Source organism: Onychostoma macrolepis, chromosome 02 (assembly GCF_012432095.1).
Source record: "Onychostoma macrolepis isolate SWU-2019 chromosome 02, ASM1243209v1, whole genome shotgun sequence".
Lineage (NCBI taxonomy): Eukaryota > Metazoa > Chordata > Actinopteri > Cypriniformes > Cyprinidae > Onychostoma > Onychostoma macrolepis.
The window spans coordinates 25,870,010-25,897,421 of record NC_081156.1 but is presented as its reverse complement, the minus strand read 5'-3'; the positions used below and the strand labels follow the sequence as shown (position 1 = coordinate 25,897,421).

Here is a 27,412-nt window from a genome sequence, read left to right as displayed (position 1 = left end):
TCTTAAAGAGGTAGTTCACCAAAAAATGATTTACTATTATTTATTAGTCATTATTTACTCACTACTTGTGTCATTACTTACTCACCCTCATGTCATTCCAAACCTGACTTATTTTCTTCTTCTGCAAAACACGAAATATTATATTTTAAAGAATGTTTCATCTGTTTTTGCCCAGACAATTAAAGTCAGTGGGGTCCAAAGCGACACTGGACCCCATATACTTTCAATGTATGGACCAAAAAAAAAAAAAAAACAGTTTGGAACGACATGAGGGTGAGTAAATGATAACAGAATGTAATGTTTTGGGTGACTACGGCATGCGGATCTAAACAACCTACAATCTCACATCAATTCGTTTTTTGATCTCTAAAGATCTCTACAGTCCATTTAACTAAAAAGAGTTGAACCTAAGGTACTACAATGAACACTGAAGAACTTTTATTTTGAAGATTGCTGCATAATATGTTGCGTTTATACGTTGTTAACATCTGAAGCGAAGCGCTTTTGGTATAATTCAGATTAGACAGCACTGTCCATGTTTGAAGTCAGAATCAAAGTAAATGCTTTTGAGAGGCCTCTGTTACTGATGAACAAAAAAGAAAATTACGCGAATGATCTCGTCAACATTCAGTAATGAAGAAATTCAACAAATGACAGCACTTTGTTCTGAACCCTTTGTTCACTACTGTCACGCCAAGAAAGAGAGAGGGAGAGAAATAGGAATAGGATTTGTTTCTGGGCTTCAGAACATCTACACCGCACACAATGCAGAACAAAAGAGAAGTTACAACAACACTGCACAGTGTTCGTACAAAATTAATCTTGAAAAATTGACAATGAAGCTGAAAGGGATGCACAGAGGGGCTCTCCAGTGCTCCGTATTTTTGGTGAGGGAACGTTTTGGCCCGCAGTGTCTGTCAGCAGGGCTGATTAGCATAAACGACAGGCTTTTCTCAAAGATCAGACGATTTCTAATCATTCGGTGTGTTTGCCACAGTGCTAATAGGATGGAGACGGACAGAGAAATGCCTCCCTAACGCTTTCATCACACGGAGTGGCTCTTCAGATTAATGGCAATCAGCGACACCCACGGCTCCAGCTCACAGGAGCCGTCATCGCTGCACCGTACGATCATTACATTATCAAGCAATAACAGATAGCCAGAATGAATGCGAAACAAAATGCTCGTCCCTTGTCTCTTGATCCCTCATTTCTTTAAGCTACTTTCTCTGTTGGAGGAGACCTGGCAGACCTCCAAGGCCTGTGCTTGCTATTTTAAAAAAAGATTTACTCCAGCTAAAGTCATTATTAGCGAAGTGAAGAGATTAAATTGAGATATGTGCTAAATTCCAGGATGTGTTTCTGATAGGTGTGGAGAAACATCTCATTTGTTAACGATTCATTACAGTAATTGAGAATGCAGGAGAGAAAATTGCAGTGATAATGATCCTATTTCTGAGAGCCGCTTTTTATTAGTTTGATTCAGTACAGCAGTCAGAATCCAATTAATTAAGGAGTCTGACCTCTGACACGATGACTAGTGTCGCCCTAATCTATGCAGGGGCCACGCATGTAATAAAACTCTCATTTGCTAATCGGCCCAAAGAAAATGAAAGGACATAAAGTGCATGCCTTTGTTTTGGTGAAAAACGACTGTGTAAATTAGACTAAGCGTGATAGCAAGTTCATTTTGGTTGACTTTTAATTAGAGATAATAAATACTAAGGATACAAATCGTGAAAGCTTATTTTTTCAGTTAATTATGAAAGCAATCTTTAAAATTATAATTAAAAAAAAAAAAGAAAAATGAAAAATATTGCTTTATATATCGCTAAATCTTATTATTAGTAGTATTATTGTTATATTTCTAATGCCAGATTGAAGAAAAATATTAACAAAAGCATTATATAAAACTGTATAACAACAACAACAACATTAATATGTTATATTGATGTAATAAAATAGTAATATAACATTTTCATGAAGCATAATAATATTAATACTAATACCAATACTACAACTACTAATATTTTATAATACTATATTTATATTTATACAATAATAATATTATTGTATAATTATTATTATTATTATTAATAAATATTTTCATAAAGAATTATAACAATGCTATTTTATAATAATACAAGTATTATTATTAATTATCTCTGAAAACCAATCATACTTATAATGCCGTAACCTACACCTAACTTTCTATTGTTGTTCTCAGCAAAATTTTCTGAGGAAAGTACTACAGTACATGGAAATTTACACTCCCTCCCTGAAGGCTTAAAGCTCGATCCATACAAACAGGCCTGTCACCTCTTTCCTAGCAAGAGGTTTAAGATTCCCTTCCTGTATAATTGTGCTTGACAGGTGGCAGCTTGCTTTGCTTTCATTATCTCAGTGTTTACTTCTCTTTTGTGCTGACTGTGCGATATTTCTGTCGCTACTCAAATCGCACCGCTCAAAATGAACTGAGCTATAGTGCCGACCATCCTATAGAAACAATTATAGCAGCGGTGCCGCTGCCAAAGAGTGCTTTTACACACAGCGAGTATATTGCGGTGAGAGGCCAGTCCATCACGTTAAGAGGATGGGAGCACCATTACACCTCTGGATGAATGTGAGAAGCATGTGCGTGAATGTGTTTGCACATGTGTGTGTAAATGAGAATGCACTGAGAAGGGCCCGCTGGCTATAGACTTGGAAACTGAGCTCCTATGAAGCTTTGTGTTCACCATTCCAACTCTTCAGTTTATAAGCAGTTTTGGCTCTAAAACATTATGTCTGTTGTGCTATAATTTCAGGCACGGAAAGGCGCTTTGGTGAGTCTGCTAGCAGCACATATGCATTTATACCAGGGCAGAAAAACAAAGAGCCAAACGTTAAATTGTTAAATTGGTGCCATTTGGCCAATCAAAGATGTCACTTCGATGTTACCACACACAAGCACACTTGAGGTAAAACTGAACATTTTATGCAGAAATCCATTATGAACATGGCAGCGCAACAACCTGTTCAACAGATAATGGGAGGATGAAAATTATCGAAAACATGTTGGAGAGCATGAAGTGCTCTCAGCTTCAGGTTCTTGGAAGAAACGTTCTACTCGCATGAGAGTGAGTGAGCGTATGAAGCACACTTTCCTGTCATCATTAAGTTTTAAGAATAACCCAAGGCCTGTAGCAGATGCTTCGAAGATAACATCTCATTGACAAAGAGCTGCTGCTTCTGTCTGATTAGATCGGCTTGAAAATCTTCCTGTGCACTTCATCTTTCATTACAGAGACAAATCCATCTGTGCCATACTAGCATCATCAAGGAGATAAGTGAATGATCTCTTGTAAAATCTCAAATTATTTCCACCGTCATGACAGACTATATCTGAAAAAGGTGGTAGAGGGGTTTAAACACACAGTATTCACTTAGAGGTGTACCGGAGACATTATAAGAAGGGAAAATGAATGGGAAAAATCATGATGCACAATATGGCAGCTCTAGAAATTAAAATTCCAATTAGTTTTCTCGAGAACAAGCATGCACATTTAATTGCATTAAATCATGCAAATACTTTTCAATGTTTACAGTTACTCATGCCATTGTAGAAATGCATTATTTGCACTCGATCTTAATGAATTTATTCCAAAAGTGTCCAAAAATCACTTTTTTTTTTTTGCGCAAAGAAAACAAAATTAAAATACAAAAATATCTTAATTTGTGTTCCGAAGATGAACAAAGGTCTTACGGGTTTGGAACGACACGAGGGTGAGTAACTAATGACATAATTTTAATTTTTGGGTGAACTATCCCTTTAATTGATAGAGTGGAGTTATGTGGATTATTATGAGGTTTTTATCATCTCATTGGACTCTCATTCTGACGGCACCCATTCACTGCAGAGGATCCACTGGTGAGCAAGTGATGTTATGCTAAACTTTTCTAAATCTGTTCCAATGAAGAAACAAACACATCTACATCTTGGATGGCTTGAGGGTGAGTACATTTTCAGCAAATTTTCATTATTGGCTGAACTATTCCTAACTATTTAAATAAGGGAAAATCATCTTTGAGATGCATAATACTGCAATTCATATGAATAATTTATTGGATATTTAAAAAAAAAACAGTAGCTATTGATAATTATTCAAAAATAATGTGCTTGATTTGCGTGCAGCAGAAAATATAAAAAATGTAATTAAAAAGACAAATATTGGCATGTGTAGTGCGCACGACAAATAATTAGGCACTCCACTGAGGATACGGCTTAAAAGAGATTATCCTAAAGGATAGAACGAGTTAGACGTGGAAGTAGAATAGATTTTCCAACTTTCTCTTAAGTTGAAAACAAAAATAATTGTCTGGCAATGATGAGAGCAGCAGTGATGTTTGATAAGTCGGAGAGCTAAACTTGCAGGAGTTTCCCAGCCGTTAGCACCCACCTGCCGTGTTTTAATTGATTTTTAGGGAAACAGACTTTAAAAAAAAAAAAAATGTAGTCCGAATTTGATGACTGAACACCATCTGCCTGCTGTTGCACATGCCAGTTTCTCCTGTTGTTCATATACAAGACCACAAATATTCTGTATTCTGTCAGCCAATGTAAGTCCCTGGTGCACTGAACAAGCAAATTAAAATAGCATTATTTATTTACTTACTTATTTTGATCTCAGCTGCTATTTTATTCACACACAAAGTAAAGCGATCACAGGGAACGGAAATAAGAGAAAGCAATAGCTTGTGCACTAATGATTCCAACTAAAACTTTATTTCTATTAACCAGTGCACTTACAGTTTTATTACTGAGAATTTGTCTATGACTGTTTACAAAAATGCATTTTTATGGTATGCTAATCACGCTTGCCTATTTTCATTCAACAAGGGGAATGATGCTAATTAGCTGTATTTCAAACGATTATATTAAAGCATAGATCCCAGCCTCAGTCGTTCTTGTAGGCTACAAGTATTATAGCAGTGGAGCAGGCAATGCTGATGTTAAAATCTCTAAATTATGCATTATCTCTGTGAGCCAGGTGAAGTCATCAACAGTACAAAAATATGCTAACGGTGCCATAGCCTTAGCAAAATATTGCTCATGTTTTTACAAACAGAAAAGGGAGAAAGAGGGAGGGAGAGAGAAAGAGACAGAGAGAGGAGTATGGGGAATAGAGATTGAAAATAATGAAGAAAAATAAGCTGAATACTGCAAGTCTAACCAGCCACCCTGCTACTGTTTGTTCACTTGTTTGTTTGTTCGTTAATGCTTGTTTTTTAATTCGCTCGTTCCTTCGTTCAAATGTTTGCTTGTTTATGCGTTTGTTCTTTCACTCATTCGTTCACTCGTTCATTTGTTTGTTCATTTGTCATTCGTTTGCTCTTTTTTCCTGGTGTGTTTCTTATAAAAAAAGATGGATATACTTGGCAGCTATTATGGTAAGAGGAAACAAAATGGACTCAACAGGTCAAGTGGGATTTTAGCAGACCAAGACGTGAAGAGCAGTAAGGTGATTATGTTGTTCGATCTCTCACCCTGAAATCCTGAGCTGCATGAAATGAAACTATTCGCAATGTTTGAAAGTAAGCCAACAGTTCAGCTCCGGGACATGGCTGGCCTGCAGGGGTTATTGAGGCCTGACTTCTCTCTGAAGAACGATACCGTTTGCATAATCTTTCTATAGTATGTCAGACAGCTGTGCTATAGTAGAGACTTACGCCTGAGGCCCGTAGCCAAAGGAATAATCTTCTGGCAAACCTGCATACAGTGGAATAATAAAAAGACATTTGGGGGCCTCAAATTTGTGGGAAAGACTGTATATCTGCAATATGTTTCAGAGTCTACATAGCTTTTCTAACACATTACAACAGTGCGTCTAAATGACTTATGTAGGCCCTATTTAATTAGCCCTAATTAGACATATTATGGACATGTCTACCATTTAAGTTGAGCTATTTTAACTTGACATGGCAATTTAACGTAATGAATGTACAAGATTCATAAGAACAGCATTCAAAAGTTTGGGATCGGTAAGATTTATTTATTTTTTTATAAATTTCCTATACTCACCAGCGATGCATTTATTTGTTTAGAAGTACAGTAAAAAGTTTGTGTAATGTTATTACAAATTAAATAACTGCTTTCTATTTTAATATAGTTTATTTACTTGTTTATAATTTAATTTGACTATTTTATTTAACAGTGATTACTGCTGATCCTTGAGAACCATTTCTTATTATTATCAATGTAGAAAATAGTTGCACTGCTTAATATTTTTATTATTTTTTAATTTTTTTCACTATACATTGATGATCGTTTATGTTTATGATGAATGTTTAAAATATATATATATATATATATATTTGAAAAATTATTTTGTAAACCTTTACTGTCATTTTGATCAATTTACCGCTGAATTAAATTATTTAAATATATATATATATATATATATACACATACAAACCTCAAATATATATATATATATATATATATATATATATATATATATATATATATATATATATACACGTTGACCAATATTTACAAAAATAGCACAGACTGAATGCAAGAGTATGAAGAGTGATTGAAAAATATTTAACAAATACACTAAATAACTACTGGACAAAACAAATCATTGTCTGCACAAAAAACTACATAAGGGTGAGCATTGCCAGGAACATTGTTCAAAGCAGGCCATTTGAAATCTGACTGTAATTGTGTTGAAATGTATTGTTCAAGGCACTGAATTTCTCACGACACCTCAAAGGAAAGGAATTTAGGGATGCAACATTTCTGAAATAGTTCGATGTGCTGACAGTCCAACAGCACACTAAAGACAACACACTGTCAAACTCTTTTCAGAAAATATGCGTCTTTAAATTCATTTTTCAAACTCAAACTCTGGCCCTAAAAATATTAGAGATAAAAACATGAGACGACTAGCCATCTTCACTAATCGACCATCCTTCTTTTCTGTTTTGTCTTTTCTTTTACAGTTATTTGAGGAGCACCAATCAACACTGCATGTTCTCTCAACGCATTCTGTTTTTCCTGCTTTCACTCCAGACAGAAAGCTCTAATTGGAAATGCATGAAGCTGCACTGGGTTGTGAGTAAAACCTGCCGAGAATCACTCTAGTACACCACTTTTTCTGGTTTTGTGTATTCCAATCTTACATATTTATTGTTTTGGTTTATAGTTGAGTGGTTTGAGATTAATTATTTGTTGCACACGAATCCATTGCGTGCATTTCTACATGCTCTCAGAAGGCAAACATGGGTCTTTTCTAGTCAATACTGAATAGGGCACTCAGCATGATAGGCAATCACCTCAGATCAATACTAATGTTTTTAGAGACTTCGGGCGAGCTTTGTTCGAGAAAGAAACCACTATTTAATTCAGTCAGAGTATATTTATTATCAGCATTAATTTATAGGCTCAGTACGTCTCATCCAACTGACTGCACCGTCTTTTCTGCTTCAGCTATTGTTTGAATAGCAAAGATGCTGTGCAAAATGTCTCCTCAGACTTCAATTTCAAACGCTTTCTTCTTGGTTTTTAGGAGCCTATAAGACACACCTCACAGAGTGCCTGTATTGGGTTGTTCTAGTTCTTTTAAATGCTTCGGCATGGAAGAATCCACACTTCATTTTCTAATTCAAGGTTCAATTTCTTGTAAAATCGGCATTTGACAGCAGCTCTCAGATCTAACGAACAGAAGTGTTTTATTTTGCTCTGTAATATCAGCCCTCGGGACCAGTACACCTTCCTCCAAGATGGTTTAGAAGGACAGAACGACTGAAGCAAAGGTCAGATGGTGTTAAAAGGAAGCCTTTTCTTACCGTCCGCTCACTACAAAACACGCCACCAGGAAGATAAGGAGCACAATGCCTCCGGCTATGGACACCGCAAGGATTGTGGACTGGTTAGGGTCCCCAATGGCCAGCATATCTAAAGATGGAGAAAGAGAAAAAGAGACACATTTGCGTCAGTGTTAACCCTCATGTTCTCTTTTTGAGATTGCTTCGCTTCCTGTTTGGCCTCAAAGACCCCAATGAGTTCCTCTGACTTAATAAAAACACACAAGAAAGTTATTCAGGCATGTGATCAGCTAGGGACAAAAAAAAAAAAAATATATATATATATATTATTATTTTTTTAACATTAAAGAACATACAACAATAACAATAATCTTTCACTTTTTTCACTCATCTTTCCATCTTCCGCGGAGAACCTTCGAACATGTTATCAACAAAGTATGTTTTCTTCAAGTATGTGGTCTCTTAGACCCCAAGGAGGGTTAAATGCCTAGCTTCAATGTCAAACTTTGCTTTGGTTCTCTCTGAAAAACCAGAACCAGCTGCATTTGGCCACTAAGTATGTAGACGAAGGCAGGAGTCACTTTTCTAATTTACGCATGCCATCCAAATAGGTATGTTAACAGAGGGAATAACAGGCTTGGTTTGAAAGTTTCACGGCGAGTATATGGATTTTATGCTGCCGCAATCGACTCATTACTCAAAACAAATACATCATTTATCAAGCACGGCAACACATGAGTAACCGCCTCTTTCAGGTAAATAAATATCTCCAGCAACAGAAATTGATTTAGATTTCCACTCAACTCCATTCAGCAATCTCAGTTATGCACCACGTACAGAAAGAGATCACAACTTTCTGAGTCAGGACCAGGTGCATGAAATATGCTAAATAGGAATTTCTCTCTCTTTTTATATTATAAAGGATTTTGCCCTTTTTGACAGTTATTTTGACAGGACAATGAGAGATAAGATCAGAAAAGACATCGAGAATAGAGGCAAGTAGGATTCATGATATATAAAACACTGAACACCTTTACAGTCAACTTGCATTAAACATAAAACTGCCATTAGATACTATTAAATGCAGATTAAATTTAGCAGCCCTAACTAAAATAAATAATAAATAAATTACAAATATAAAAAATAATAATAATAATCAAAAATTCACTATTATAATAACCTGACCACTAGCCAATGGTTTCATGAATGGATTCTTCTACATTATCATATGCATAAACATATGCAATTTACAGTACTGCCTGTTCTGCTCTGATGTGTATCGTATGAGCAAATGCATGTGGTGTAAGCCGTTTATGAATGTCACTGTGAGCCAAAGGCTTAAGCATTTCTCATATAATTAAAAGAGCAATTACTATACTGGACTCCGTTAACTTTCAGCTTGGCAGATCAGGTCCACTGAGCTCTGTGATATGCTTCCAGAGATGCTCGCTGGGCCGTAGCGTGCTTTAAATTAGGTGAATATACCACAAGGTCTCTGTGTTTACCGTATGCCCCAAAGCCTTTTAAAATGTGCCTCCATTCTTTGATCCCTATCAAAGGAACAATGACTCAACACAGCCTTGTTTGTCCTCACAAGACATGGCGACACACACCGTGCTCGCCTCCCAACGAGCATAAGCAGGATGTTTGGTAAATAAGTCACACACTAGCTCACCATATTAATTTCAAAAGCAGTATCCTGAAACTCCCAGTATCTGCTCAACAATGGAAAGAGGAACAAAACACGCACAAATATATAGAAGTAAGTAAAAGAAATAGGAAACCATTGATAAAAGCATAAAATCATTACCCTCATGACTGGTCTCCAGCTCTATCTCTCCACCGTAGTTGCCATAGCCTCCATCAGTGCGTGCCCTCACTCTGAACACATAGGTGGTGCCCGGCTTCAGCCCCTCCACTGTCATTGTGTGGGCTTTGGTCTTCAGAACCGTGTAGTTCTGGTCTCTTTGGTTCTGGAATGGAAAAACACAGCAACATTCACATTCACTTACAGTGAGATTTGTTAAGTTGGATTCAGAGACTGAGGATAGAAAATTATGCAAAATTTAGAGTTGCATTCCTGTCCGATTTTATTGCAGATTACACTACTGTATAACAGATTAGGGTCGATATAAATGCATTTGAGAGAAAATGTTCTTATGCTCACCATGGCTGGATATATTTGATCAGAAATACAATATTTAAAATAGCAATAATAGGGCCCCTATGAGATCCCCTATGTTTTTTTTTTTTTTCCCCCAAAATTCTGTTTTATTTTTTTCCAAATTCCATTTTTCCATTCTGATTTTTCTAGACTCTGTTTTAATGGTTAAATTAAATTGTATTAATCAAAAAGCATGTCTAATCATGCAACTTGCAATATTAAATAGCAACTTATTAAATGTTTAACAAAAATTAAATTTTAAGGCCCTATGAAATATGTTTTATTTTTCTGCTAAATAGATTCTGGTAAATATGACGAGATTATGTTAATGTGCTCATGTACTCATGTATTGAGGCGGCAGAGGCTGAAAACACCGCGAGCGTCACACACGATTCAGAATGTGTGTAGTAAACGAAATCGTGCATCTGCGCCATTCATTCACACAGACCCACGTAGAACATGCAAGATTCATACTTAATTCAGTATTCAGTATTTTTGTGGCTTAATATTCACAGACACTGGTCCATATCATGTTTTGAAGTGAACTTTTGATTTATCCAAAATTTGGCAAATTCAGTGACATTCCGCATTATACAGTAAATTCTGTTTTCATGACTGGATTCCAACTGATTTCTGTTTTAATATATTTATTAAATGTAATTTAATTTCTGTGATTGCAAAGCTGAACTCCAGTCTTCAGTGTCACATGATCCTTCAGAAATCCTTCCAATATGCTGATTTGGTGCTCAAGAAACTTTCTTATTATAATCCATGTTGAAAAGAGTTGAATACATTTTTTAGGATTCTTTGATGAGAAGTCAAAAAACAGAATTTCTTTGGATTATTTAATGGAATTACACATCTGTAAAACTTAACAAGCCTTCTGTTAAGGCTAACTGTGATGCTATGCTAACAATGTTAACCATTCAGTCTAAAATACTTGTTAAAGCTGTTTAAAGTGAACGGCAGGGTGGCAGCACTGATGTGCAGCATGTAGAGCAGCAGAATTCGAGGTTGTGCCGTAGAATATGACATAAGAGGATTAATGGAGGATATTATTTCAGCAGCATGTTAACACTGTAGCCAGCAGGCATCATATTTTGAGTCATTTTAGAGAGGCAGATGCTGGGGTGCTAACAGACCAGGCCAAGGATTTAATTTACACTGTTTGACATGATTATTGGTGTGATTATAGTTACATGAGTCAGACATCTGCAGTGGTGTGTGAATGTGAGTCTATGAATACTGTGAGTTGATTAATTTTATAGTAATTACCAAGAATGCCAGCTAACACTTAACATGGCAGATTCACTTATTCTCTGATGCATATTGTACACAAAAATGGCAAGAGCTGGCTGAAAGTGCTAGTTTGGATGTGGCTGACAGATTTTTACTTGCAGTCAGCAGTCTGGTTATGCATTACATTTACATTCATACATTTGGCTGACACTATTATTCAAAGCGACTTGCATTCAAGGTATGAAAAGAAGAAAAAAAATCTTGCAATATGATACCAGGGGCGTAAATTTCATCTGACAGTAGGGGGGGACAATAAACGTAAAATTTCTCAAGAGCAATTTTTGAAGGGGACACAAATAATACAGCCAAAATTGTACCTGTAAGGACGGTTTGTAATCGTGCCGCGCCGTACCAGGCTCACGTGGAAAAACAACTGGAACCGTACCTGACCGTTCTTAGAACCGTTCGGCCCGATTGTGGAAAAGCGGCTTATAATTATTATTTTCGTCTGAAACCTAGTATGTCTCTTTCGCATTAATTCAACCGCATTAAACCCACTGATCTGCCACTTGACATCATATTGAACGAAACCCAACAGGTAGGTCTACAATATTAGCCTACTATCAGTTCACACACAGGCTTATCGCCGTGTTAGTTGTAGTGGGTGACAAGCTACGGTATTAAGCTTGTTAACCTTATAATCGGTCATAGAAAATACATCAGATGTCATTTTTTTTTTTTTTTGTCATGACTAATTTATTAATGATCATCTGTATTAAAGAGAAATAATCATTTCACCCGATGTTTAGAGAATAAAATAGCCTTAACAGCCTACTTACACATAACTAACTTGCTCTCGCTCACCGGACTCTTGTGTGCATCGGTAAAGAAGGAAAGCAGGCAGTGGACCAAACCACTGTGAGGAAAGGGAGGGGGGGAATCTAAACATTTCTGAACTTAAAACGTTTTTTTGCGTTTATTTTGTTTTACTAATCACACAATTATTTTAAGTATATGTCCATTATATTATTTTCAATACACAGAGTCGCTTGTAATGATATTTTTAGGGGACAGGACCCCCTATCTGAGGCTTGTCCCCCTAAAAATATCATTACAAGCGACTCTCCCCGCCCCCGGGATTTACGCCTATGTATGATACTTATAAACTGATCATATAAATCAAGAATGGACAAAATGAGAGATTATATTCCTCAGAGAAATCAGCCACTAGCTACCAGTCATTAAAACAGTCAAAACACCCTTTCAAAATGAATAAATCTCTTCCAAATATTAAAGAGCATCCCATAACCAAATGGGTTCTGGGAAAGACTTGGTCCCTGTCCACCACACCCAGAATGAAGGAGTGCAGAGCAGGTTTGTGTCTGAAAGCGTGGGATCGTTCCAGTTCCAACAAACACAGCATGCACCACACGATCTCCAATGCCAGACACCCATCTGGGCATTCAGTCTGAGCTGACATCCCATAATCGCACAGCAATCAGTATGTGTGCCAGACTAGACTGGGTCAAACGATTGCATCTGTGCAGAACTGATGTAAAAAAATAAAAAATAAAATAAAAACTTTTTGCCTGTGACCAGGTTAAGAATAGATCTTAGAGGAGATGCCATATTTAATTTCATGGGAATGAAAATAAGGCTGAGTTAGGGATAGAAGTGCAATCTATTCAATATGTGCAAATAAAAAATTAAATAAAAATAAAATTAAAAATAAAATAAAATTAAATATTGGATATATGAAGTACAGCCTGCTCAAAGTATACACAAATTAAATAAATAAATATTTTAAATAATAAACTTAAAAATAAAAATAGGATATAATGAAGATCAGCTTGTTCAATGTATATGAATAAAAATAAAATTCTATCTCATCAGACATCAATATTTAAATAAAATAAAATAGAATATTAGATATAATAAAGCTCAGTTAAATTTTACTACAGGTTCAAGATAAAAAAAAAAAAAAAATCTTATTAACAACTGTGTGTGTGCTTGTTTTCCTTTAGTCTGGATGTGTGTGTGCGTGTGCGTGAGTGAGTCTGTGTATACAGGTGTGTTACAGTGAAGGTATTCTCTTTGATCGGTGACGTCAACCCTGGTTTCATTCTCCCATTATAATTAAAGAGCTATGCGTATGTGTGTGAGCAGCCGGCTGTGGCGTACAGGGTCTACTGATTGCTTTCATTCCCAAAGGCACGATGATGCTTCAGCCCTCAATTACACATGCCAGGGCTGCCTGGACAACTGCAATCGTTACAGCTTTTAATGGAGGTCAAAGAAGCATGTGTGTAATCTGTGTGTGAGGATGATAACTCGGCCTGTTAGAGTAGTGCAGCTGGAAATAAAAGAGGAGAGAAGAAGAAAGGAGAGGAGATGAAAGTAGATGTACCTTCTCATAGTAAATGACTTCATATTCCACTATGACTCCGTTTGGTCTGTCGGGTCCCTGCCAGGCCAGTGTGATACTGTCTTTACTCTTTCTCTCCTTCAGGATCACATTCACTGCAAACAGAGTGAGACAGAAGCACAATGTGATGGTGTGCATACAAAATGGTAAAATTCTATCTGTAAGTATTCAGTTCAATCGCAGCTCCTTGACCCATATGGTTTTATTCCAGTTACACCTCTACTGATACAAAATAAAGCCACTGAGAGCTCACAATCCCCTTACAGACATACAGAGAGTGCTTTACACACATACACACAAGTGAAACCTTTGTCTAAAGAGAGACAAAGGGGGCCACACGACAGCAGGTAATTACACTCTTGGAACACAGTCTAACACCTTCTCTGTCTCTCTCATCTGTCCCTTCATCTCTCTCACTACAGCAGGACGGACAGAGAAAGAGAATGAGAGGGGGAGGGAGATGGCAGCAGAGACAGCGGGTCTGATATTTGGTCAGATGGTTGGAGGTAAATTCACCTGGTGTCCTTCACCTTTTCTGTGCTCTGAGATCTGTGAACAGCCTTCAAAATTACACCAGACACACACACACACACACACACACACACACACAGACACACACACACACAGACACACACACACACACAGAGAGAAACTCCTTCATGACCGCAAATTACGTTTAATGTCATTTTCTGTTCAGATACAATCACTTTAGGTTTCTACACATTTTTACCAGTTCATTTTTCTGTGATTAATGAATAATTATTTTATTTATTATTGGAAGAATATTTTAAAAAGATTGAAACCACAAATACAATAACATAAAAAAAAAAGAAAAAGAAAAAGAAAAAGAAAATTAATAGTTTTATTCAGAAGGACACATTAAATACATCAAAAGTGACAGTGATTTCTATTTCAAATAAACACTGTCATTTTCTATTCAAAGAATCACAGTTTTCATAAAAATATTAAGCAGAAACTGTTTTCAGCATTGATAATAATAAGAAACGTATCTTGAGCACTTAATCAGCATATTAGAATGATTTCTGAAGTAATATATTTCATATTTGCCATCACAGAAATATAGTACATTTCATAATGAATTAAAATATAAAACATTTGTTAAATTATTGTAACAGTTGTAGTAACAATACTTCACAATATTACTGTTTTTACTCTATTTTTCTCAAATCTACTTTTAATTTCCAAAAATATTTTATATTTGTATGGAAATAATAAACGCTCATTATACTATTAATAATTACATTAATAATTAATCATGCAAATTCCGATGGCCAAATCCGATGAAGATTTTATTGATCTCCATAAAACAATACAATAATAATAATAATAATAATAATAATAATTGATTAATTAATAACACAAATGCAAAGAAATGTTCTTGATTTGCTCTGGTTTGCTGTGTTTTAAAACACTAGTACACAGAAACAAGTAACACATTCTCAAATAAATAAATAAATGAAATAAAAATAAATAAATAAAACTTGCTTGTGGTACTTTAAAATGTATCTCCCATTGCATCAGGCTGAGAAAACTTTTTGTGGAAGTTTTATTCTGAAGATTGTGCCATTAAATGTGAATTTTTATGAGCCGCATTAATTCCTAAATTGCTCTAAACTATATAATATTCGAATTCGGGTTGGTTCATGGTTTGATGTGGCTGAATGTATAAATCATTGGGATCTTTGACCCTGTTCCGACACTAAGCGCTTCTCTCTCAGCATGTGCCCGTTCTGCTCAAGAGCTTCCCTCTACAGCCTGAACACCTTCATACATATTTAATACCTCAGCCGGAGCCTTACACAAGGCCCAATACCACCATATACACATTCACAAACACACATTTAATGAGAACACGCCTGCACTGATGACCCCTGTCAGCCCGTCAGGGGTGTGAGACAGAAATTTGTGAGGGCAGTTGCGTCTTCAGCACATTTTAGCACCACAGAACGAGTTCTGACTGTAGATAACATATTCGATGACATGTATTATTTAGAGCATTTGGATTACTATGAACTTATGAACTTCCACAGAGGCTGTGTGTATGTGTGAGAGAGCGAGATGGGAATCTGTAAATGCCAATCTGGTCCAACAACAACCCTCTGGCTGTTCCGAACCTCTACTTTGTCTGATATCGAAAGCTGGGACCTTGAACAGAACAACATTGCCGGGTAAAATCCACAATACGCTGCATCACAAACGCAAACACACACCAGACGCAAGGGCTGTCAAACACTGGAGAGTTTTGAGAGATCTCATTGAATAAAAAAAAAGATAACCTTCGCTGTCAGCGTAAAGGGTTGGGATGTATAACATTTTGAATAAGAAAGGGGGAAAACCTGAAAACAGAGACACTGTTTACCTCTCTTGAAACACAGACACACACACGTTGACTACAAAAATTCCTTCAAATCATATTTGGAGAGTGTTTTGTTTATGACAATCTAATGAGGACTTCTTCACAGAAAAACAATCGCCTCAGGCATGCTGGTTTTCAGTTTATCAACATGTAGCGTTGTGTCAGCTTTGGCATTCAAAGTATAACACTGCGTCCTAACCAGGTCCGACACGACGCAACATTTGAATAATTTATCAGTTTTGAAAGCAAAATGCTGCACAAAGTGACACAATTTCAGTCAATCAGATCGTATTTGATGTTAGGTTTTAAACCATAATATTTCACTGTCAAAAATATACACCAAGCAACATTTAAACATTATCATGGAAGAAAAGACGCAATCTACCTGTCTGACTGGTGGTGATGTTGACAGTGACTTGTTGTTTAGGGGTCGGGCTCAGATCGGACACTCCGTTCACCGCCTCTATGCTGAAGGTGTAGTTGGTGTTGGACAGCAGGTCCGTGATCAACACTTTAGGGATCGAGAGACCAAACTGTCTAGGTACAAAATGGACACTGTTGCTGCAGGGGCTGCATGTTTTGCCGTCGTTGGCGCACTTCCTGCAGTGGACGTTGTAGGTGACGTCCCCTCGGCCGCCGCTGTCTCTGGGAGGACTCCACTCTAAAGTCACAGTGGTGTCGTTCAGGGTGGAGATAGGGTTCTCGGCTGCAGACGGAGGCCCTGGAAGCGAAAAATAAAAGAGTGTTATTTTCAATTTACTCAGTTTGTTTGAAAATCCAGTTTGTGTTTGTACTGTATGAATCTACATCGTTCTCAACTGGTGGCTGTGACTCAAAAAAGGTCCCAAAAATATAATAAGAAAATAAATAAATAAATAATATAATTTGTATTTATTTTTATTTATTTTATAAGTTAAAATATATTTATTTTATTAACTTTAAAAAAAGGAGGATAAAACACTTTCCGTATTTTTTGGTGCTGAAATATGTATGACCAATGGTCACTTGGTAATTATGATTAACACAAAAACACAACATTTGGTACAATGTCTTAGTTTGGTAAATCTTTACAAATCTTGGCAAATAAATGCACAAATACATCTATGCATTAACAAACAAAATCAGTTTTCTTATAGAGAACAAAAATTGGGTTTAAAGGTAAATATCCCATTCAATTTCTCCAAAGAAATTAATATATAAATCTCTATAATTATAAATCTCTCTCTCTATATAAAAAAAACATAATATCAATTAATATCATTCAGTTATTATTACTTGATTTCTCTATAAAAATGAACAGATAAATACATCTTAAACATCTTATTTGTGCATATATATATATATATATATATATATATATTTAAAATTAAATATTGCATATTTATTATAATAAATTAATCAAATCAATTATTATTGTTAAATTCAAATCAATACTATTTCTCCATAGACATTGACATATAAATTGGGTGACCACATTTTGTAAAATACAATTCTTGAAGTCAGTGTAAAATCTAGCAAACAATGCTCATAAAACAACACTTACACTTGAGCAACTTCTCCTGCACTTTTCTTTTCATTTTTGCCAACCAGAAACAGAAAAAACATACTGTGCAGCACTCTCACTAAAGCAAGCACACCAACTGAGACAACAAGGAACAAATAAATAAGAAGAAAAACCTGGAGGTTCTCCTGTGCTGTTAAGCTGTAACTTTAACATTAAATGCTTCTCATATTGTCTTGATGCAGTGCATTAAGGGTAACGTTCATTCAAAGGAGGGCATGATAATGGTAGGTCTGAACAGGTTGTGGGGTGCTGGATAGTGCTGCCATGGGGTCTTTTCTTTAATAACCTGCTAAATCTGCAACTCCAGTAAAGTTTTTTTAACACTACTCTGTTCAGCAGGGTGTCTTTTCATTGAAATAAGTTTTCATATGAGTGTGCGGGATGAAAACAGGGAAATACAGCCAAAGGAAAGTGAATAAGATAGGAATATCCACCAATGCACATATTCCACACGGACACAAATTGTTTTTGCAAAGCCTCAGTAATCAAACGCGCTCATCTCTATTCCTAGAGAGTGATGGCTGCTTTCACTGCTCAAAGGGTTTGAAGAGTCTGCAAGAGAGCTTTAGGATAGAGAGAGTAAATGAAGCAGAGGAAACAGGGGATCAGGGTGGAGGGCTTTAAATGTCTGTGGTGATGACATTTCACCAGATCTACTAGCTGTTGGAGGACAGAGAGGGCTCCTCTGGGACACAGATCAGTGTGTGTGTGTGTGTGTGTGTGTGTGTTTGTGGTCACCTGTGGATGAAGAAGTCTATATGTTGCACAACCTAAAGGTCATTCCAGCCACTGGGATAAAAGAGAGTGTGTTCTTTTAAGGGTTAAAAAAGACCCTTATACACAAATTTTGTATAAACAAATTTAGAATAATGATTAAAATACATTTAATTCCTGTTGTTTAGCAAGGATGCATTAAAACATTCCTATTTCAATGAGGTTTTTTTTTTGTTTGTTTGTTTTAGTTTTTTTAAATTTCTGTTCATCAAAGAATCCTAAGACAATGTATCCCATTTCGCAAAAAAATTTCAGCAGCACAACTGTTTTAGCACTGATAATAAGAAATGTGCACCAAATCAGCATATTAGAATGATTTCTGAAGAATCATGTGACATTTCAGACTAGAGTAATGGCTTCTGAAAATTCAGTTAATGAATTACATTTTAAAATATGTCAAAATAGATAACTTTTACTTTAAATTGTAATAATATTTAACAATATTACTGTTAACAGTGGATTCTTAATCAAATGAATGCAACCTTGATGAGCATAAGAGCAAAATGGCCATTTTCAAACAGATTTAACAAACATTTTGGGATACTGCATAAAAAAGGCTGGATGGAAACACTAAGATGGGCATAAAAATATATAGTCTCGTTTGAGGTGTAAGAGTTAAGACATGCGCATAAACTGAACGTGATGTTGTTGACATGCATATGTGTGATTTGCAGCTAGTTTCTAAGTAATCACATTAGCACATCATTTTTATTTCCTGGCACATCATTTTCATATACAGTACAAACAGTCTCATTTCACCGCTGTTGCCCTAATTTATTTTATCATTACTTTAAGCAAGCAGAGAGAGAGAGAGAGAGAGAGAGAGAGAGAGTGTGTGTGTGTGTGTGTGTTTGGGGTAGGAGGTGAGTTTGTGTGTAAGTGTGTGCGTGATGTACTACAACTAAAGGTCATTAAGTGCATCCATATGTTTAGCTGCACGCATGATTTGCCTTTATCAGATGAATGAGTCCTTTAATTAGGATCTGTCGTATTCTTTCTTTCTCATTCCTTTCTTTCTGTTCTCTTTTTCGTTCTTCCGCACTTCAATCCACAGCACACACACACCAACACACATATATAAGAAATGACTCACTATGCTGGTCTATATAAGGTGACCTCACCAGTCTTGTAAACGCAGCGTTAAATGTCCAATCTGACGTGATGTATGGTGATGAGACAGTGATGGAGGTGAAAATGTACTGAGCCCAGTCTATAAGAATAAATAAGGAAAACAGCCTCTAGCCTCTTCTTATAAACAACCTGTCCTCTATCCATCCATTTTTCCATCTGTCTGTCTGTCAGTCCATCCATGCATAATTAGAACTGTCCATTAAACTAACTCACCATCATTTTATCCATCCATGCATCCACCTATTATCCTTATTTTCAACAATTTGTTCATCCATCTAATTTATTGATACACTTATACAGTACATTCATGCATTCCTAATTACCTCCACCTATCCCTTCACCCCTCTTTCCATCAGTTCATCCATCCATGGATCTCTCTGCCCATCAACATTCATGCATGATCTATCTAACACAGATTTATTGGTTTAGTGCTGGATCACTCACGGGTGCAGGCCATTGACCGCGGGTCCATGTCAGCTCTGTAAAATCCCTTCTCGCAGGAGCACTCGGAGGCTTTCTCCTGATGGGAGAAACTATGAGGAGGACACTTGGTGCAGTAGGCATCCATGGAAGAGGCCTTGTAGGTGCCTGGCCTGCAGGCTGCAAAACGGAAACATGAAGACAGAAATGTTAGACATACAGCTTTAAAGAGCACTCAAGTAAAACAACACAAAACAAAAAACAAAACTAAACACTAAACAAAATGAAATGAAACAAAAGCTAAATAAAACAAACCAAACTAAGTAACACAAAGTGAAACACCATGAAACAAAACAAAACATGAAGCGAAACGATACAAAACAAAACAAAACAACACACAAAATGAAACATGAAAATAAAACAAAAAACAAAACACAACAAAAGGTAGACCAGTTTTTAAAGATTATCTAACAGATCATCTAGGTGGTCTTCCAGATTGACCTCTCATGTCCATAAATGAACATCTTTGCCAATAGAAAAACCACACAAAACCAGTCGTCACCATCAGAAGCGAGTAGGATGAGTTTGGGTCATGACTAACTGTTTGTCTGACCAATGGTAGACTGCATTTGAACAACCGGTTTATAAATATCGTTATTTTTGGAATTCTTTCAAAGAGGCACAGGAAGTAAATAGTTTTCAGCTGTAAATACACATTCCTTTTCCCTTTTCAGAGCTGTTACAACATCCCATGTTCTGTAAAAATGGGTCAGTCAACATGGACTTAAATAACCAGTGGAGAAAAATGAGCCCGAGTGCAGGAATTACAAATAGTTTCTTGTAGCAGAGCGTCCCTAAAGGACTTCGCAAAACCAAAACACATCCTTGAGACCTGGATTCAAATTCCAACATTTCCCTGTCTCAGAGTACACCACGATTATGTTTACAAACTAGAGAACGGCAACCTGACTCTCCTCTCAAAATGCGGCCATTTCTGAAGGGGAAAACAGCAATCTCGCATTCACTTTTCTATCTATCTCTCTTTCTCTTTCCCATCTTTTTAACATCTGCCTCTCACATTCATTTGTTTGCTTCAGAGCCCCAATGGATGACCCAATTTCTTGGTCCCTCTGAGGAACCATGTGAAATACGTGTGGAGGAAATCATCCTTTTACCCATTTACAAATGCGAAGTGTTCTCACAAACACAGGCCTGAGAGAAGGAGCACGTAGAGGAGTAGATGAAGGTGGCAAGTATGACTTTAGCATGGTGTTAGCCTCACTCTAGCTCAAGGCACCAGTAAAAAACACCACACAGGGCTTCTGCATATTCTAATGTATTTAAATTCGGAGGCCGTGTGAATGTTAATGAATTGGAAAGAGCATATTTATTTGATTGCTTTGCTGCTTGGCACTCGTCGAGGGGATGTTGGTGGGAGGGAGGCGATTCGTGATGGTGTGTCTCAGGGGTAGAGACGTAAATTCACAGTGCAGTTAAGGCGAGAGCGTTAGCAATCTGCACCGCGAGCAAATTAGACAATCCTGCCGGCCGCCGAGGTCAAGCCATCGCTAGTGTCGGAAACGCAATTCAATTGATGGATCAATGCAATGATGAATTTATCCTCGCCTTGATTGCCTGTGTGAGTGGTGAAGGTCACGGATTTAATCAAGGCCTGCAGCTCCCTTGCTCGCCCATAAATCCACAACCGGCAGAGAGCAGCATGCTAACCCTGCACCGCAAATATCTAATCTCCACCTCGGTTCCTATACATTCTCATATCATTTGTTGCTGTTTCTCTTTTCCTCTAAAAAACATGAATAGAAATACAATGTGCAACTTTCATAAGCCTCCATTGCGTCTTTGATTTATTATGGGAGCCAGTTTTCATTTGTGTTGTTTTTACATTACAAATATATTACCTTTCTTTAAAAAGATACATTCACTTGAGAAACAAAATGATTTAAAGTAGGATAAAAGTTTTTTTTACATAATATGCATATATGTATATAAATACACACATACATGTATATATTTTAAAAATATTGATATGTATATATTTACATTTATATATAATTTATATTATATATAAACAAACATTTTATATGTAAATATATAATTTTCCTTAAATATATGCATGTGTGTGTATTTATATATAGACACAGTACACACATAAATATTATATAAACAGACTTTTATTTTAGATGCAATTAATTGTGATTAATTGTTTGACAGTCCTAGTCTTTTCTTCTGTATTGTGACATATATTCGAGTGAAACTGGTTACTTAATTCAAAGGAATAACTAGTTTATTTTTCTTTCTTACTATTATTATGCCAAATATAGAGTGCCCAAATAAACGTCAATGTATTTAGCTACATTTTATTAGCAAAAGTAGCAATGACTACCTATATTAAAGTTTAGCTTGACTGCTAGTTTAGCTATCATAATTTAAAAGATAGTTATACTAGAAACTAGTAATGTAGCGACAAATTGTTCTTATATATTGTTACACTTTATTTAGATGATAAAATCCACTTTAGACATTATGTTAACTACAAGTAAACTTGTAAATACATGTCAACTAACTTTCATTAGAGCATTAGTAGACTGTTAGGTTATGGTTAGGGTTAAGTAGAATAAGCTGGAATACTTATTAAACACCAGTAAAAGTGGTTTCCCAGCATTGGTGCTAACAGCTAGTCTATGGCTCCAACAGCTCCATTCTCCCTGCAGGAACACATGCCTTCCAGAACTATAATCTCAATAACTTGGATCAATATTTGTCACTGAACATGTTCACTGATAAAATTCACTGGTGGGAAAACCTCACCTGTTAGTGAGGCGCTATCAAACCGTAGCATTGATAGAGCCATGCTTTACCTGCTGAGCCACAAAAACATATTTGTTCCTTTGGATGGGAAAGGAGGGATCGAATCAGCAACCTTCCAATTACCACCCTGGGAGCCTTAACCACTACACCACACCACCCCATTTCATTGTTCTGATTCAAATGAAAAGTCAGCCAATTCGGATACATTTCATGGCCTCCTAAATAGCCATAAGTAAACAAATAAATTAAAATTAGGTTCAAGAGCATGTTAGTCTTGAGTGTGGTGGGCCTTTTGTTGGGTCGTAGCCGTTGGAAAGAGAAGGAGAGAGATAGAAAAAGAGATGAGTAGGGCTCTGCTCTTTGAAAGCCTAATCAGAAGCGGAGTGTCTGGGGTGAAGGCTGGGCACCGTGCCTCTGCACTGGAGAGTTTTGGCCTGCTGATGAGGGTTGCCTGGCTGTTCCTTCCTGGCACTGATCCACAGCGGTATATCAGAACTCCCAGGCAGCCTGACCACACACAAACACACACACAATCTGGAGCAAACACACATATGCCCTTACGGCCACAGGAAATTCCCTTCTGCGTAACGATCTTTGAAAGTCTTTCAAAGTGTTTCTGAGAGAAGAAGTCTATGACCTCCAGCATCTGTTTAGATGAGTTTCAAAGACTCAGCTTTACCGCAATCGTTTCAGCAGTACGTGCTGAACACAAGCAGTGAAAATAATACGGCTGGGTTGAAGATTGAATAGCCATAATTTGTTAATTGTGCCAAACCCAAATTATATACAATGCAAATAATTTCAAGTGAGAGTGAAATACTGAAAATTGCTCCTATTGGAGTCATAAGGCTCAGGGAAGCTTGATGTCTATTCGAAAAGCAGTGTTTGACAGAATTAAAGACATAAGTACTATTTGAGCAAAATTTTTCCCAACAGTATACTTTTCATGTCAGGAAAAGTGAAGGGTCAGGATGGCTGACTAGTTATCCAATACTTTTCAACCCTCCCTGTTTAAATCTAAATTAAAGACACATCTCTTTAGCCAAGCATTCATACAGTGCTCTCATTAACGTGCATTATTATATCTTATGAAATAGCACCAAATGCACGTGATCATCTTTTGCCTGAAATGCTATGAAAAGCAGCTAATTATTCTCATTTTGCTTTTCTGATTCTCTACAGATTAACTACAGATTGCACCAGCTCCAGTATGGATCCAGCCTTTGTGAAGATTTCAGACGATGCCAACACTTGCAAAGACCTCAGGTGATGCCAACTTTGGATCAACATACAAAACTGTCAATAATTATCCTTATACTGTAATCATTATGAGCACAATAGTAAATGTTTGTTGTATCTGCTTAACTGAATACATTACATTAACTAACCACATAACATATATTATATTATAGCAACATATTACTGCCATATGGACGTTACTCTGACATACTCGTCTCTGGCTAAAAACAGAATACTTCCTAACTGTAAAATAATGTGTGTTGTGAGAAGCGCTATACAAATAAACTTTGAAAAAAGAATTGAAATAGTGAGTATTTATGCATGTTCGTTTGTAAAGTATATAGCTTAAATATTACGAAGATAAATACATTTTAACTGCCCATAAGGGTTTTAGCAAGCTTCTTAAAATACATTTTTGAGAACATGCCTTTAGGATTGAATTGTAATATATGTTTGGACTTCAGTAAAGATAGCTTTTGAAGGGTGTTTTTATTTTGTGCAACTGTGTTCTTTTTGGAAGTGTAAGAAAGAGAAAGTGTGTGTATCTACAGTAGTGGGAAAGAGGTTGAGAAAGACCCAAACAAACGTCCGCATTGTGATAACAGAAAGAAACCAGAAGCACTGCCTGAATCTACTGGAGCCATACACTAATGATGAGGCACAAATTAAAGTTTCTCACAACATTACCAGTGAAATAAGCTCCAGTTTGGGCATACTTGTATTAAACCTTTAATGAATTGAGATGCATGCATTAGATGCATGATTATGGACAACTCACTAACTTACAAACATCCATGGAATGGAGGTGGTACACTTGGGACCCCCAAATCTACATCTATGCCTCTTGTATAAGGCAGACCAAACTTCATACATCACAATAGAGAGATTTTTCAATACTTCAGTATTCAAGTGCAGCAATACATCTGAGTAAACGTGAAGCACTGCGTCCGCTCCTCCCAACAGCATGCGCTCTCACTCCGATAGTAAATCAAAGACAAGGGGAAGTGAACGCTCCAGAAATCTACATCTCGGATATCTCCAGGAGGTTTGCCCCATTAAAAATTCATACCCATCTGACTCCAGCTCTTTGTTTATGGCAATCAATAGCTTTTAGATATGATTCCTGAACATAAGAAAAGGGAAAACATAACGCTTCAGGGAGGCGAGGGCAGATGAAAACGATCCACTTGCAAGACACCATTGTTTATGAGACAAACTTAATTGTCATTTTAATTTACAGAGTAGCGGTCATCCGTGAAATTTGATTACGGCATTGCTCAAATATTTTATGGCGAAAGCATTTTATGATGTTCGATAATTGTGTGCCATGTTATAATAATGCTTGAGGAAAAAAAAAAGGAAAAAACGAGAGAGAAAATACAAGAGCTTGAAAAGATTTATGTTAAGTATATGCATCCACTTAATGCAGATGAAATGTCTGATCTCAGCAGTACTGATATCATAGTCAATGGTCAAGTGAGTAATCAATTCCGAAATGAATAATTCTTCATTTATGAGTTCACTTTTTATCTACATATCCCGATTCACTTCCTCCATCTCTTATAAAGAAGTCAAACAGGACCCGACAACCCAACGTACGCCACTGATGAAGTATGACCCGTTTGGGTTAGCCGACTGCAACGCTGTCACATCGCATCGATGTATCACTGATTATAATCTAAACAAATTTTCCCCGTGCTAATTGGCTATCACAGCAGTAAACAGGCAGAACGGATTTCAACAACATCCCTCTTTATCCAATCAGACGTCAAAGCAGAGGTGTGCATTTTTCAATTACTGGCCTTTGTTCGGCTAGAGAACAAATTCGCAAGACAGAAAATTACCAACCCCACAGCCGTCGTCATGCTCATACATAATGCATCGGTCGGCGTTTGTCTTTTTAAAGGAATGACAGTAAGTAAACAGTGCTCTGGTGCTGAGCACGACCCACGCCTCCTCAATAATGCCATTCGCAAAAGCTACCTTGCATCAGCATCAATAAGGACAATGTTATTTGCACAGCGAAGACAAGCGCAGGCATGTCTTTGCCAATTTATTTGGCATTTGCATTCCCCAATTTTTTATTTAATCGCTAAGTTTACCTGAGATTAACAATGCATGACATGTACACTGTTACAGACGTAGCTGCTAATTAACTGTTTTTCAATAAATTGCTGAGAAAAAAAAAAAAAAAGCTACAGCAATCCGACGGCTAGTTGAGCAAATGGGCCTAAAACCGCTGTAGAATATGGATGTGTCAATCAAACTCTTTCCACAACAGTCTAGGATATGCTGGGTTTTTTCCCCAACAAGTGTGAAATTCATATGAAATACAATCACATCCTGAGAGAGCAATACCTAGTCCCCGGGCTAAACAAGTGTGTGTGTGAGAGAGAATATACTAGCGGAGGTGTCTTGGTGTCTCTCGCTACCTCAGGCAGAGAAATAGAAATCACACACTCCTAGATAACTGTGAATTACATCCTGGAGGATGACATCATTACTGGAGAGTACACACACACACACACACACACACACATGCACACACGCACACACACACACAAAAGGTAGGTAATCACCAGCAGTGAGTTGCTTCCTGGTCTGTGTGTGATAAGGCTGTGTGGAGACTCACAGACGGAGCTCTAAGAGCTGGTGTTACTGCATCATATGATATCTGGACATGGAAGATCAGGATGTGCCCATCACACTCATGGTGGAGGGTGAGGGTCCATCTGATTGCCAACAAACTCACAGGGAAATAAAATGGAAGAAGACACTCTAGATAGGTTTTAAGATAAGCCTTCCTCTTAACACACCCACACTGGAAATGAAAAATTCAATGTAATCGAAAAATCACATCTGAAATCTGCTGTGCTCGTGATATCTTTGACACTATTTTGTCTCTATTTACCAGTTTGCAGAGTAACAGGCATGTTTACAGCAATGTTGTAATTGTCAACTAAAATTATTAAAAATCATGCTCGTTATTCAAAATTAAGCTGAAATACATTACATTTACATTTTTTAAATAAGGATTTAAAGTTGTAGAAACATAAATTGCATAATAATTGAAAACAAACAAACAAGTGTGTGTATATGTGTGTGTACCTGTTTTTCTATTCAGCTGGGGACTTAAACCTGAATACACAGACTCATGGGGATTCGTGTCACGGTGGGGACCTAAATTGAGGTCCTCACGGGTAAACAAGCTAATAAATTACACAGAATTATTTTTTTTGAAAATCTAAAAATGCAGAAAGTTTCCTGTAAGGGGTAGGTTTAGGTGTAGGGTTGGTGTAGGGCAATAGAATATACGGTCTGTACAGTAGAAAAAGCATTACGCCTATAGAGAGTCCCCACAAGGATAGCAAACCAGACGTGTGTGTGAGTGTGTGTGTGTGTGTGTGCGAGATTACATTTTTGAAACATTTCCCTAAT

General features: G+C 36.8%; 1 protein-coding gene across 1 annotated transcript in view; it reads right to left on the bottom strand.

The window, feature by feature from the left end:
* Positions 1 to 27,412, bottom strand: part of epha4b (eph receptor A4b) — a 115,039-nt gene that overhangs the window by 35,414 nt on the left and 52,213 nt on the right. The window contains exons 4-8 of the mRNA XM_058796558.1: positions 19,931 to 20,086; positions 16,403 to 16,738; positions 13,623 to 13,735; positions 9,623 to 9,785; positions 7,834 to 7,942 (exon numbers count right to left, since the gene is read on the bottom strand). Coding sequence (XP_058652541.1) covers positions 7,834 to 7,942; positions 9,623 to 9,785; positions 13,623 to 13,735; positions 16,403 to 16,738; positions 19,931 to 20,086 — 877 coding nt within the window. The remainder of the gene's footprint in view (positions 1 to 7,833; positions 7,943 to 9,622; positions 9,786 to 13,622; positions 13,736 to 16,402; positions 16,739 to 19,930; positions 20,087 to 27,412) is intronic.